The following is a 13364-nucleotide window of genomic DNA, read 5'->3' on the forward strand; positions in this document are numbered from 1 at the left end:
GGGGGGGGGGGGGGGACAGCAAAAATGTATTTTGTTCTCTCTGTTGGTTCTCTGAGAACCACTTTTCTCTTTGGCTACCGCTCACACTAAAGTGCTGACCCCATATCCTCCACTCTTTCTAATGTGTAATAGCTTTTGCCAAGCCAGATGTTATCTCCCTGTATTACGTCAGGCAGGGCCAGAGGAATGATGGGTTGACCAGCCAGCCTTGTTACATTGTTGGGAAAAAAGAAGAAGGGGGAAGGAAGAGCTCAGGAAGAGCTGGCAAGCTTTCTGAGTTTATAGACTGTGTGTGTGTGTGTGATTTAATTTTTGTCCTTTCGTACGAAACACATTCACTGCCATAAACACGTGTTGGTGCACATGACCATGACCTCACACACATACACACTTGCCCATAAACCAAACTTAACAGCATCCTACATTGCTGAACCAAGAGAGATGGGAAGGCACCGGGTTGTATATTTCCTACAGGAATAATGTAATCATAAAACCTGGAGCTCAGAGAAAGAAGCCGGAGAGGAAGAGGGAGGGAGCAGGGAAGTGGGAGAGTGTGTTTTTGGCAGGGGCTGTAAAGTGCTCAAGTCTTTTGTTGCCTGACATTCTCAGGTGCCATGGTTACAGGTTAGGAGGGCTCAGTCCGGCTTTATCTGCCTCATTAACACTTTGTTAGATCCTTTTGGATCGAGGCGACGCCATTGTTTTCGCTGAAAGCGTTCTTCCTCAGCGCAGCTCTGAGACCTCCTTAAGTTGTAGGGTGTGTTTCCCATCTGTCACGAGTTCAGCAGGTAGTGAGTCACCATACAGTGAATTAGATTTCAGACACTGATTAGGCCACTAATTTAGTGAACGAGGGGTCACTGAAGAGTCAGCGACCTGCAGTATGCAGTTATAAGGAAGCACATGAACAATATAACTCACAAATGTTAGGTAGGCTAAGGACAAACATTTAGGAACACGTATAAACACAGCTCATAAGATTGAAAAGAAGCAACCACTGCCAATAGAATTGTTCTCAGTGCCCGCCAATTGGCAGACCAGAGTTGAACCCACCAATTAACATGATGATGAAGCTGTGTTTACCCTGCTGTCACGCCAGCTGCATACACACTCTGTACCAGTTCTATACAGTGCACACTGTACACATCTTCATATGTTATTGCTGACTGTAATCATAGTATACTACAAAAGATGAATGTAATGTAGCATTTTCTACTGATAATGAAAAGATCACGTACAAGATACAGCTACATGTTCCGTTTTGAATGCTAATGTCATTTTCGAATACAGACACTTACACAGAATAGTTTGACACTATATAAATATACATATTTGCTTTCTTGCCAAGAGAAGAGAAGATTAATACCACTCTCATGTCTGTCTGTGAAGCCACAGCCAGGAGAAGGTTAGTTCAGCGTAGTTTAGCATAACGACTGGAAAGAGCTTGCCAGGCTCTGTCGAAAGGTTTCAGAGCTTTACAGGTCCACCCATACCTGTCACCTTTGACAGAGCCAGGCTAGCTGTTTCTCCCATTTCTTATTGCTAAGCTTAACGAACGTCTCCTGCCTCTGGCTTCATATTGAAGGGACAAATGTGAGGGTGATCTTATCTTCTGACTCTCTATTAGAAATTAGCAGATTTTCCAAAATGTTGATCCATTCCTTTTAAAAGAGAGATTTCACTTTTTATTAAATTCTGTATTACTTTCATGGCTGTGCATGGTGTGTGGACCTTTTTTTTGGGGTGGGTTTTAGGTATTATTATCAATTTAGGGATTTGAGGGATTATTATCAACCTTCCACATGCACTCACTTTTGTTATACCCTCTAAATAAGTGGTTTTGATCATTTAACTAAATGGAAGGTTTGCCTCTACCCTGTTAACTAAGGGTTCAGGGCAACATTCAGCCAAAAAAAATAAATCCATATGGAAAGGGGATGATATTTCCCTCTGCCAAAATAATAATTCACACCTACAAAAAAAACATCACACTTCAGATCACGTCAGACCATCAGCCAGGTCACGATACATTTTAACTGTGTAGATACAAACAGTTATAGATACAAAATTGGCAGCTTATGAGCAAAATGGAAATTCATTAAAGGACAAATGTTCACCAGCAGTGCTGCCACTATTGTGAATAAAAAAAACAAAGGGATCCATGGGAATTGCTTATGTCATGTGTGAACATCAATACCACTGCCTTATGTAAATGTGTTCACCCATGTTACATGTAATACACAGAGTTAACGTTAGTTTGCTGTCCTCAGTTTGATCTGGATTAAGGTTTTTAATACTGTTCTCCTGGAAATGAGTTTCAAAATAAAGGAGGCCCCTTGAAGTGTAAGTGGGGCCTGTGTTGTTGGGGGAAATTTTGTGTGTACTGCATGAATCACAGTTGGTGGTGTGTCTTCTGTAGACAACTAGGTATATATCATTGAGGTCTCTGCCCATCCACTAATCCTCTCCCACACCCCCGCCTCCCTCGTCTCTTTCTCCTCAGCCTAAGTATAATATCTAGTTGGTCTCAGACACATTCATCTGCCCCCTGAGTGGCTTCTTACATATTAACAGTGGATGCAGTTTGGAAGCTGCAACCTCTTACTGATCACTCAGCTTTTAACTCAGGCCGGATCCTTATGGTAACAGCATCGCTGTAGACTTTGAGACCTGTATGGAAATTGCGTTCAGCCGGAGACGGAGCCTGTGAGAAAACGTAGTGGTTCGTTGCTGATGATCCAGTGCTCAGGGGAGGCTGTGGTGACTGTGGTTTGTCCAGGAGATGCATGAAGGAGCCTTGGTATGTTCCTGTACAAAGCCCTTAAACACAGAGATGAAGAGGAGGACATCCAGGTACGAACACGGTGGCTCGGTGTCACTGGTCAAGCAGTGGGATGACCTGTTTGTTTAGATGTTTCCGTAAAACCGCCATTTGCTGTAAGCAGCATAGGACCATACTATGGATGTGACTCAGAGATAGAAAGACTTATTGATTGAAATTTGGACATGGAACTTTTGATTGGGGCAATATTCATTTATGCTAAGTTACTTCTGTTTCTATGCTATCCACACTGACATGGCAACATTGAGTACTGAGGATCATTTGCAGCAGAAACTGCCTGGTTCACAACATTTCCATGTCCAGTTGTTGTAATACTATTGTGAGTTTCACGAATAGTTGAAACGCTTTGGTCTAAAGCAGGTGATGGTGTTTGCAGGTTTCCCTCTTTGTGCTGGGAAGGATTAATGGTGCTAATCGCTCTTGGGTTCCTCTGAGCTGTACTGCAGGAACAATAAGGCACCAGGCAATAATTGAAAATTCCTGTGATATAAATCCTAAAAGAATAGCGATTTGAGATTATTTTATTGTAGTTTATAGAATTTGCAGACACCTGTAGCTAATGTGCCTCCTGAACTGTAGTTGCCCTAATTTTATATAGCACATTTTTATTTATTATTTATTAAACCTTCTAATCCCTTTGATTTTTATAGAGTAAATCCTGGATTAAGGGGTTCCAAGCTCCCTTTTAGGATGCTTGGAGTTTATTATTTTCAGAGAAAATTGTTTTAACCAAAGTAAAAATGTTACCACTTTTGATTTATCCCCATGTCCTTTTTACTTGCTTTCCTTGTCTTTGTGAAACTACAGTGGCTATAATGTCAGCAGCAGTTTGTACCAACAGTCAATTACTATAAAAAGAAGCCTTGTTTTTAACATACTCTGGAGACTTTTTTCTTAGCAGCTTGAAATTATTAAATGCAAACATAATAAAGCCGTAAAAACATAACAAGCTTCATCAACTGCTGTCCAATGCTCACAGTATGCAACTGTTTCTCTTTGTTTGCAGTCCCAGAAACCCTGGATAGAAAGCGCTTTCACCAAGAGGGAATGTGTGTACATACTTCCAGTGTCAAAGGACCCCCACAGGTATGTGCTCAGACATAGTGTAGTGTGCCTTGTGGTGATAGCCATGGAAACGGGGTAATTGCATGGTGTGTGTTAAAGTAGGCCCAGACCCTAACCACTACTCTCTAAGAGTAAATGAGTCTGTTTCTACATAATTTTAATGTTTATGTCTGTCACTGTGATTACAGTGTTAAGCGAGAGAGAAGACCAGTGATGAACCTGTGTATCATATCTATCATATCTTCTTCCAGTCTTAGGGATGGGACTCTGCCATTTAGGAAGTTGGGTTTCATCATTCGGATAACTTATTAGATACAGTGAAGTGTCAATCATTAATTTTGTTATAATAATTAAAAAAATATGATTTTCCATGCGCGTTTGTGAAGAACTGACACTAGATGTTATTTTGTCAAATGTAGAATGTTTTCTTCTGCAAACTTACTGGAATCTTACAAAGCAGTGTGAAATCTGTATGGAGGGCTTCTCATTGGCTTGGCGGGCTGACCGCTTATTCACGATGGACTATGTGTGCATAAGAAGCACACACGAAATAGCTCAATTAAAGGTACAGCAGCTGGGAAAAAGAGTCATCCAGTTATAAAGAAATACACAAAGAAAAGAATCTTGGTCATTTAATATTAAGTAGTTTTAACCACAGTTACATGCATTTACTATTTAACCATCTAATTTCTTTGTTGTTCTTAGTTACATTCTTTCCTTTCTCATAAACTACTACTGGGTGACTCTTTTCCTTGTGTTTTCGTTTACACGAATCATTTGCCACTGGCTTCTCTCCTCTAACTATAGTACGTGCTTGATGCTCAAAGATGATTTAGAGGTGTTAGTGAACATTGGCCCATTTAACACTGGGCCAAAGGCCTACATGTGACTGCGATCAAAGTGAGAGTCCCCTTGGCAGGTTTCATAGGGCTCTCTTGGTTAAAGGCCAATCTAACTGGGCCGCCTGCCCAGCTGACAGATAACCTTCTTAAATGTCCTCAAATGTCTACCAAGAACTTCCCTCTCACTAGGGGAGATCGGACCATTATTATTGTCTTTGTATCTTTGCAAATGTACTCTACTTTTAGGTGGTCCTAATTTATTTCAGTTTAAATCAATTATTAATTATGTTGCTGTGAAATTCCTTCCAGATGCCTTCCAGGATGCCAGATTTGCCAACAGCTAGTCCGGTAAGTTTTTGTTTGGTCTTTGTTTCACTCATTCTTTGTTACCAAACAGGATGAGAGAATGAGAGAATCCATACTAACTGGTTACTTTACACCAGAAACAGCCTGCAGGGAAATTCTTTCAAAGTGTAAATCCACTTAACAGAAACCCTCCTCAGGAAACAATTAACTTCCAGGCTTTGTATACCAGGATGCACATTCTTGCCTCTAGTAATTAAAGGACAGAAAACAAAAAAGCTTATGTTGGTCATTAATTGTAACAATAATACATTGATGAGGCACATTAAAAGTAAAGCTCGCCTACAGCTCTAAACGTCTGTCAAACCTTGTCATCTCGGTTGGTTGTTGGAAGAAAAGCTGTTTGTTTATATTATACTACTGAGATATGAGAACGATATCCGGGATTTGGACGTTTCAGATGTTAATGTTGAAATATTAATGCCTCCAAGATTTGCCATTGGGATTTCTTTGTCATTCTTGAAACAATGCGTCTTTTATTTGAGACAGAGGAAGACGAAGACAGGCTTCTAATTTCAAGCCAGCGACTGTCAATCTGAATCTGCTGAAATAAGTGTCACTAGCTTTCTAGCTAATTAAGCTAATGTTAGCTCCATGAGTTGGTTCAAAACGTCCTCTTCTGCTGACTTTTAATGTTTCCATTTGACTTGTTTTTAAAATGAGAACCCTGTAAAATTGTCTTAAGTATGGACTTGATGGGTCCATAAATGATAGGGTGGTAAAAGACTGAAGCTAAAGCTGCATGGCCCTGGTCTACATTGATACCAGCTGATTTAGTGAAAACAACACGGTTCTTGCATTACATTGTACACATAGTTAGTCCTAGTGTTGTAAGTTTGACACAATCCTATTTGCCTGCTTTGCTCACATACATGGACAAGCATACATCATACACTTGTGCTTTTATTATTTGCGTTTTCAATTTTACTTTTCATGTTACAAGAAAAAAATCTTTTAGGCTAAGTTGTTTGGCTGGGGTTGCTGAAGTGTAAACCCAAATTCAATAACAAGCAGGACAGAGCTGCTAACGTTAGCCTAAACTCTGATAGCAGAACAGCTTCCACTTTCCAGTGATTGGTGCTATTATGAGCAGGGCTTTTTTATGTAACCTGTAAAAACGTTTATCTAGTGAAATGCTCCTTGGCCTCGTAACACTAGGTTAGCACTGCTGTAAGCTAGTTAGGCATACACTTTGGGTTTTGGGTTGTTGGATATGGAAAGGCAAAAAAAGATACAAAATGGAAGTATATGGTTGTACTATCAATTAAAAGTGGTTCTGTTGTCCCTCAAGGTGCTGCTGTGGGCGGCTGGTCCGGCAGCATGTTGGCTTCACAGCCAGCTTGGCCACGAAGTACTCGGACGTGAAGCTGGGTGAAAATCCCAACCGTCATATGGTGGAGGAGTGGTCGGTGGAAAAACACACAGAGGCGAGCCCCACTGACGCCTATGGTGTCATCAACTTCCAGGGAGGGTCTCACTCGTACAGAGCCAAGGTAGAAGGGCAAATTCTTTATCTGCTGGACGGCATGTTTTCATGTAAAAAGACATTTCGTAATTCTTGATAACTGTGGTATGGATTGTGAGAAAATTGTCTTGAGCGGTTAGTTTAAGATATTTTTGGTGTTTCCGTCAGTGCAGATTTCATTATTATAATCTAGTCCTTAATGGGGAAGTTAATTAACAGCTGTTTTGATAATTTATTAATCATTAAAGTGATTTTTCAAACATTTGTGACCTTTTTATGTGTTCATATGAACATGCTTTTCTTCTGTCAATGCTTTTTTTCTGGGCAGTATGTGCGTTTGTCCCACGACTCGCGGCCAGAGAGCATCCTGCGGCTGATGATGAAGGAATGGCATATGGAGCTTCCTAAGATCCTCATCTCTGTCCATGGAGGAGTTCAGAACTTTGAGCTGCACCCACGCATCAAGCAGGTGGTGGGCAAGGGCCTCATCAAAGCTGCAGTCACCACCGGGGCCTGGATTCTCACCGGAGGGGTTAACACAGGTATGTTGTCAGAGAGAGATTAGTTTAGTCATCCTGTGGATATGCACAGTCTCCCCTGCTGGATGTGTTTGTTTCTGGAAAATGTTTTGGAACTGAGAGAGATTCCAGTGTATTCCTAACAGGAAAAGTCTTTCTTATTTGAAGTCAGAGGATTTTACATTTCCTTTCAAGACCATATCAGAATGTATTGTTTACCTCTTCAATAACTTCAGAACAGATGCAGAATACATGAAGCTGGCTGTAGCTCTGTCACAAAATCAGATTCACATTTAGTATTTGTAGCTGCTTTATTTGTGGATGTTTGTTTTTGAGGTGTAACTAGTTAAAATCATCATTGTTTCACACCAACCACCATTATTCTTTCAAATGTAACTTCTACACAAAAAAGACAGACAGCAGCACAGATTTGCTTGAAACTGCAGGTCTGAAAATGCTAGCAATGTGGCTCCGCAGTCCGATAAAATGAGCACGAACTGGTTTTTCAGGTTCAACCATTAAAATTCTTTTATCATTTAACTGAAAAATAACAAACAAACAAGAAATTTGTAAGTGTATTGGTATTATTGTTATTGAACAGATATGCCAGTTAAATAACTCTTAATAACACTTTCCACCCCTGCTCCCTTACAGCTTCCCTCGCACTTGCATTGTACTGAAACCCACACAAACACACAGCCACCAGCAGTGCGATGCGCTGATGTAGCAGAAGTTGTAATACCGGGCTCTTAAGCGTGTCATCTGGCTGTGTGTCGTGGCTGAGGTGTGTCTGCAGCCACAGCACGGCATTAAGATGGTGTGGTCTGATCATAGTGTTTAAATCATTACTCACAGGGTCAATTACCCAGACCAGTGATTACTTTTAATACCTTTCTGGCACCCTGGCCAGTTGGGATGGTCTCTTGGCTCACAAATTACTGCTGAATCCATGAGATTCATTAGCTCAGGATTGTGGTTCACAAACAACCCCTGGGACTAATGGACTTGTTGTGGACTTGCCCCATATGCGGCATTTTGGTCTTTTCACATGCATGGTTAATGGTATATACAGTATCTAGCACAAACCAAACTATGCATATTAAAGGCTCAGTTTTATTATTTAATTGCCAGTTAGAATTTTAAGTGAGGTATGGCAAAGGTTAAGTAGCAATAAAAACACAACACTCTTATCCAAGAAATAATGAAAGTTTATTGATTTGTTTAATGTATCTTTTCCAAAGGTGTGGCGAAGCATGTGGGAGATGCTCTCAAAGAGCACTGCTCAAGATCATCAAAGAAAATTTGCACTATCGGGATCGCACCCTGGGGGGTCATTGAAAACAGGAACGATCTCATCGGCAGAGACGTGAGACATCATTCTTGCTGTCTCATTTGTAATTGATTTGTACTTCAATTTCAGTTCAGATTGTTCTGTGAAGGTACATTTGACATTTTTCCCCCCTTACTCTCCTCTTCCCTTTTATTGCCTTCTTGTGCCACGCTGCAGATTATCGCTCCATATCAGACACTGCTGAATCCTCTCAGCAAACTTAACGTTCTCAACAATCTGCATTCCCATTTCCTCCTGGTGGATGATGGGACGGTGGGCAGATACGGCGCTGAGGTCAACCTGCGGCGGGACTTGGAGAAGCACATCAACCTCCAAAGAATACATGCACGTGAGTAAAACCAGAAACTTAACAACAGTTTCAGTTGCTCGGATTTCTGAGAAACAAGAGATTATATTGGATCACTTTAGATCTGCTGAAGCAGTCTGAGGATCTTCTGAGATAATGCAGTCACATTGTTTGTTGTTGAAAGATTTAACTCTGTACTGTGTTGTATGTGATTTCAATTTCATGCCACAGCCTCAAATCATTGCTAACAGAGTGCTCCCTTCTGACAAGAGCCAAACTAAAATTCTGTGTTATGCCTTTTGAGCATTTCTCATTGTCATTCAAATTTGTCAACTATAAAATCAATTCTCTGACATGTTAAAAATTGACCAGTACTCAGAAGTAAACATGAGCACAGTATCCCCCGCGGACTGAGACATAACTCTTCTCACTGAGTTTGATTGCTTCACTGACCACAGACAAGGACAAATAAATAGGATGTATTATGAATTCATTCATTTGCCTTTTTTCAAAGAATCATTCCACCAAACGAGGCATAAAATGACCATTAAATTACTCAGACAGCATTATGGGCTGGCTGTAAAGTGTTTACTGAACAGGTTAGGACTTGTTCAGAGAAAGTGATAAGATTTTCTGCCTGGAATAAATTCATTATCGGCCTATTTAAAGTATTAAGCAGGTTACCTCTTCCAAAACACGAGATTTCTTGGCAAATGATTCATTAGCGACTGTTAATAGATCTGGTTAACGACATACTGTATACGCAGATAATCTTAGTGTTTGTTATAACTAAAAGTACTTGTGGCAGTACCACTTGTTAAATACGGCAGATTAATGGGATAATAACACTTAACAATTTTAAATGTGTGAAAGTCATACATTACATTTTGTGTATACACCTGTAACACACACACACACATTACATACTTTGTAAAGTCTGTTCTTAAATATTTATGTAGGTTAAAAGAAATCTAAATAATATTGTGTAACGCTCTTTCACTAGTAAAGTATCGTGTCGGCTGAATGTACTTCAGGCTCAGGAAGTGCAACAAATAAACAAACAACAAGTGGTTGAGTGGTAATTTGGCTGGCAGTTACCATCATGATTCCTATGTTAGACGTTATCTGTAACCCTTCAGATAGAACTCCGAGGTGAAATCATTATGAAGTCAGTTTGTCTTTGCCTGGTGGAAACTGGATGATAACGGTGCGCTGGCCATTATCATCTCATCCTCTCACTAACTGTCACTCGGGTGGAGCTGTATTGTGTAAATGACAGTGGAGATGAAGGAAATAATGGAACATAAACCAAAGCTTTAAGCACACTCTTTTTTTCTTCTTTCTTGTAGGAATTGGTCAGGGTGTTCCTGTTGTGGCCCTGATCTTTGAGGGGGGTCCCAATGTGATTCTGACTGTGCTGGAGTACCTTCAGGAGAGCCCTCCTGTCCCGGTGGTGGTGTGTGAGGGGACCGGCCGTGCTGCTGATATACTGGCCTATGTCCACAAGCAGACCGAGGAGGGAGGGTAGGACGGACGGACACACACACACACACAGACGAGGAGGACAGGGGTTGGCAGGAGAATGAGTGTGATAGCTTTGGTGCGCTGAACAAATAATGATTTAGTTTAGATTTCTTTCAAGTAACAAGCAACAGGAAAGGAGTGGATTAGACTTTTTTTTTTATAATTTAGTAATATCAAGGTTTCAGTGAGTGTTGTATTAAATATTTAGATTAAAAAAAAACAAACGAACAACACATGTTAGTGATGAATCATTTACTGTGTTGTAAGCAGTGATGTTCTCTTTTTTTTTTTTTTTTGCAATCCCTTTGATGGCAGCGTTGTTGGTGGCCCTCATCTATTTCTATCCCAGGCTGATTTCTAACAGCTCCACCACAGCCCATACTGTTATAAATGAGTTGGAACTTGTGACAGAGTGCAGTTACAAGTAATCTTCTGAAGGTTTTTATAAGCCAATTAAATTTGCACATACTGCTGCACAAGTATCTATCTCAGTTTGTGTCTTCAGTGTAAATGTGTCCATGAACTCAATATAACTTATTGTAAATATCATCTCAGTGGTTCAATGTACAAAGAGAGATCCAGTTTAACTACTTGTTTCTGTGTTGCTGCTATTTAAGATGTATCCTTTCATTAGCTGACATACAGAAACCCCAGCTAACTTCATGGTAAATCTGAGCTCTATCACTTCTGTCCAACCATGATTTTCCAAGTCCATGTTTGATCACAGAAAACATGCACAGATCCCGAAGATACGAATAAGGTTTATTTTACCTCTTTAAAGGTTATTTACAGGAAAAGTGCGTTGGAATATAAACGTGATCAACAAAAGGGTTGGTAGTGCGTGCACCCCATGTACTTAGGCTGAGACCTTACTGCAGTGGCCCAGGTTCGATTCCAATTTGTTCTGTACCCAGTTTCCTGTCTGTCTTAAAGTTGTCAGTGTCCAAACAAAGGCTTGAATTTTTTGACAAACTTAAGAGAAATCAGAAGGAGTTCACTGTGTTGTTGAAAGATATTTAGACGGGTCATGGTGAAATCAAATCTATATTTTAAGTGTTTCTGGCTGTGCGTGTTTGAGCAGTATGCCTGTAACAGAGTTGTACTGTAAATCTTCTACAGCGGTCTTCCTGATGGAGTGGAGACTGACATCATCGCAACCATCAAGAAAACCTTCAACTTCAGCCAGAGCGATGCCATCCATCTCTTCCAGACTCTGATGGAGTGCATGAAGAGCAAAGAATTGGTACATTCACGCACAATCTCTTTCTTACACTTCTTATCATGCATGTTCCCTTTTTCAATTTCCATTTCAATGGCAGTGAGTGCAGCAGACAAATGCACTCGCAAATGTCAGACTCATTTAATAAGCTGAAAACCAAACACAAAAGCCTCAAGAGACAATAGCAACTTTCAGCTAAATGAAACAATTGAAGCACTGCCACAGAGATGGCTGTACATTTCTTTGCTCTTTTTTTCTGACACATCAGTGACATCAGCTGGTGATCCAAAAAACTCAAACTCTCTGAAACATCTGGAGAATGTCTGTGGGAACATGTTAATAAGCGCTATCTTGTTTCTTGGAAAACAGATCACTGTGTTTCACATCAGCTCCGAGGAGCACCAGGACATTGACGTAGCCATTCTGAGGGCTTTACTCCAAGGTTAGTAGTTGACTTCTCTCTGACCCCCTCCCAGCCCACCCCCAACTTTTTAAGAGAATATGAGTCACATAAAGTTGATTCAGTCTATTCATATGCTGAGGTTGTTGGCATTGGGAGATTAAGATTTCAAGTCTTGGTAATGTTTTCATTCTGATATAGATATGCTTTGAGAACAGAGTTTCCCCCCTGTGTGCCCTTCCCTTTGTGTTCCTCGGGAGATCATGTTGCTTGTATTCACAGGGCCTCCTTATTCCAGCACAGTCAGTCCCTGAGCTGCCTGTCTCAGTCGTATAACTACTCACCTCCGCAGTCTGTTGGAGAAAGAGAAAAAGTACAATGTTCACCTGAACACTTCTTACTTTGTTATTGTATAGAGGAGGAAAAAAGAAGAAAAATACCCACTTTATAATGGTTTTACTCTGACCAGCTGTTTTGTGAGCACAGACATTGTTCATTTCAAATACAGAACAAATGTTTCACCTGACATAGGGAGAGGGGTGTTGTGCTGAATGTAGGTGAGTTCACCCGCATCTTCATTCCAGTTTGTTTAGACAAAAGCGAGGAGTTTGTGAGTGACTGCAGCTGATTGATAGACTGGAGAAACAGGCTCTGATATTCAAAAGACAAACCAACTGTGACTGAAACCCACCCAGGCAAATATTTGTCAGCCTAAGGCGGAGTAATCTCAGTGAAACAGTTACTCATCCTCAAAAGGACCCTGGGCTACAAAAGCTCTCAAGCCTCTTTAGGAATATTGAGTGCTGCTCTTTCTCGCTTCCATTATGATTCAATTCATTTAGCAGGCTGGATATTAAATGGGAAGTTTGAAGTCACGGGAAATGGCACTCAAATCTTTAGGCTGAATATGCTGTAGAATATATCGTCCTTTCCACATGTGGATTTTTTTAGATGGACTACCTGAAAGTTCGGGTTCTTTGGAAGTCAGTTTAGTGATTTTAGTTCAGTCAAAGTCCCACTGATTCCTGTTTGACATCCACACAATTGATTCTGTGATTATGATTGTTTGATTCAGATGGCTCCTGGAGGACAATAAGGTAGATTACTGTGGAAGAGAGCAGTAGCCTGAAGAGGGATTTACTTTGTAGTCTAATCTGCTCTGTTGCTGTATTAGTGTGTAATTGACTGTGTTACTGCCCTGGCCCTGCTCTACTAACTCCCACTAATCCTGCTAGCTGGCTAACGGGAAATACACAGTTAATAAGGTTTTACGTGCCTGGGAATTCATATTTGTTTATATTTTTGTGTGTGTTTACTCATGGCTGTACCTGTGTATTTCAGGCACAAACGCTTCTGCCTTCGATCAGCTGGTCCTGACTCTGGCCTGGGACCGTGTAGACATTGCCAAGAATCATGTGTTTGTGTATGGACAACAGCTCCTGGTACGTCTGCATGTTTGTTTGTCTGTGTGTATTGTGTGTGTATTGTG

At 40.7% G+C, this 13364-nt stretch overlaps 1 protein-coding gene across 4 annotated transcripts in view; it reads left to right on the forward strand.

Moving 5' to 3' along the window:
* The window catches only part of trpm7 (transient receptor potential cation channel, subfamily M, member 7), a 36544-nt gene that overhangs the window by 2444 nt on the left and 20736 nt on the right, over positions 1–13364 (forward strand). Inside the window, exons 1-11 of one of the 4 annotated variants that reach the window (XM_035682125.1) lie at positions 2172–2853; positions 3849–3928; positions 5059–5097; positions 6404–6605; positions 6906–7119; positions 8337–8461; positions 8603–8774; positions 10082–10256; positions 11376–11499; positions 11845–11917; positions 13217–13317. In XM_035682125.1, coding sequence (XP_035538018.1) covers positions 2803–2853; positions 3849–3928; positions 5059–5097; positions 6404–6605; positions 6906–7119; positions 8337–8461; positions 8603–8774; positions 10082–10256; positions 11376–11499; positions 11845–11917; positions 13217–13317 — 1356 coding nt within the window. In that variant the 5' untranslated portion in view covers positions 2172–2802. Of the gene's footprint in view, positions 1–2171; positions 2854–3848; positions 3929–5058; positions 5098–6403; positions 6606–6905; positions 7120–8336; positions 8462–8602; positions 8775–10081; positions 10257–11375; positions 11500–11844; positions 11918–13216; positions 13318–13364 lie in introns of those variants that run through there. The other 3 variants (XM_035682122.1, XM_035682123.1, XM_035682124.1) reach the window with 3 other exon arrangements.

Source organism: Morone saxatilis, unplaced genomic scaffold (genome assembly GCF_004916995.1).
Source record: "Morone saxatilis isolate NCDOM2014 unplaced genomic scaffold, NCSU_SB_2.0 Contig11, whole genome shotgun sequence".
NCBI lineage: Eukaryota > Metazoa > Chordata > Actinopteri > Moronidae > Morone > Morone saxatilis.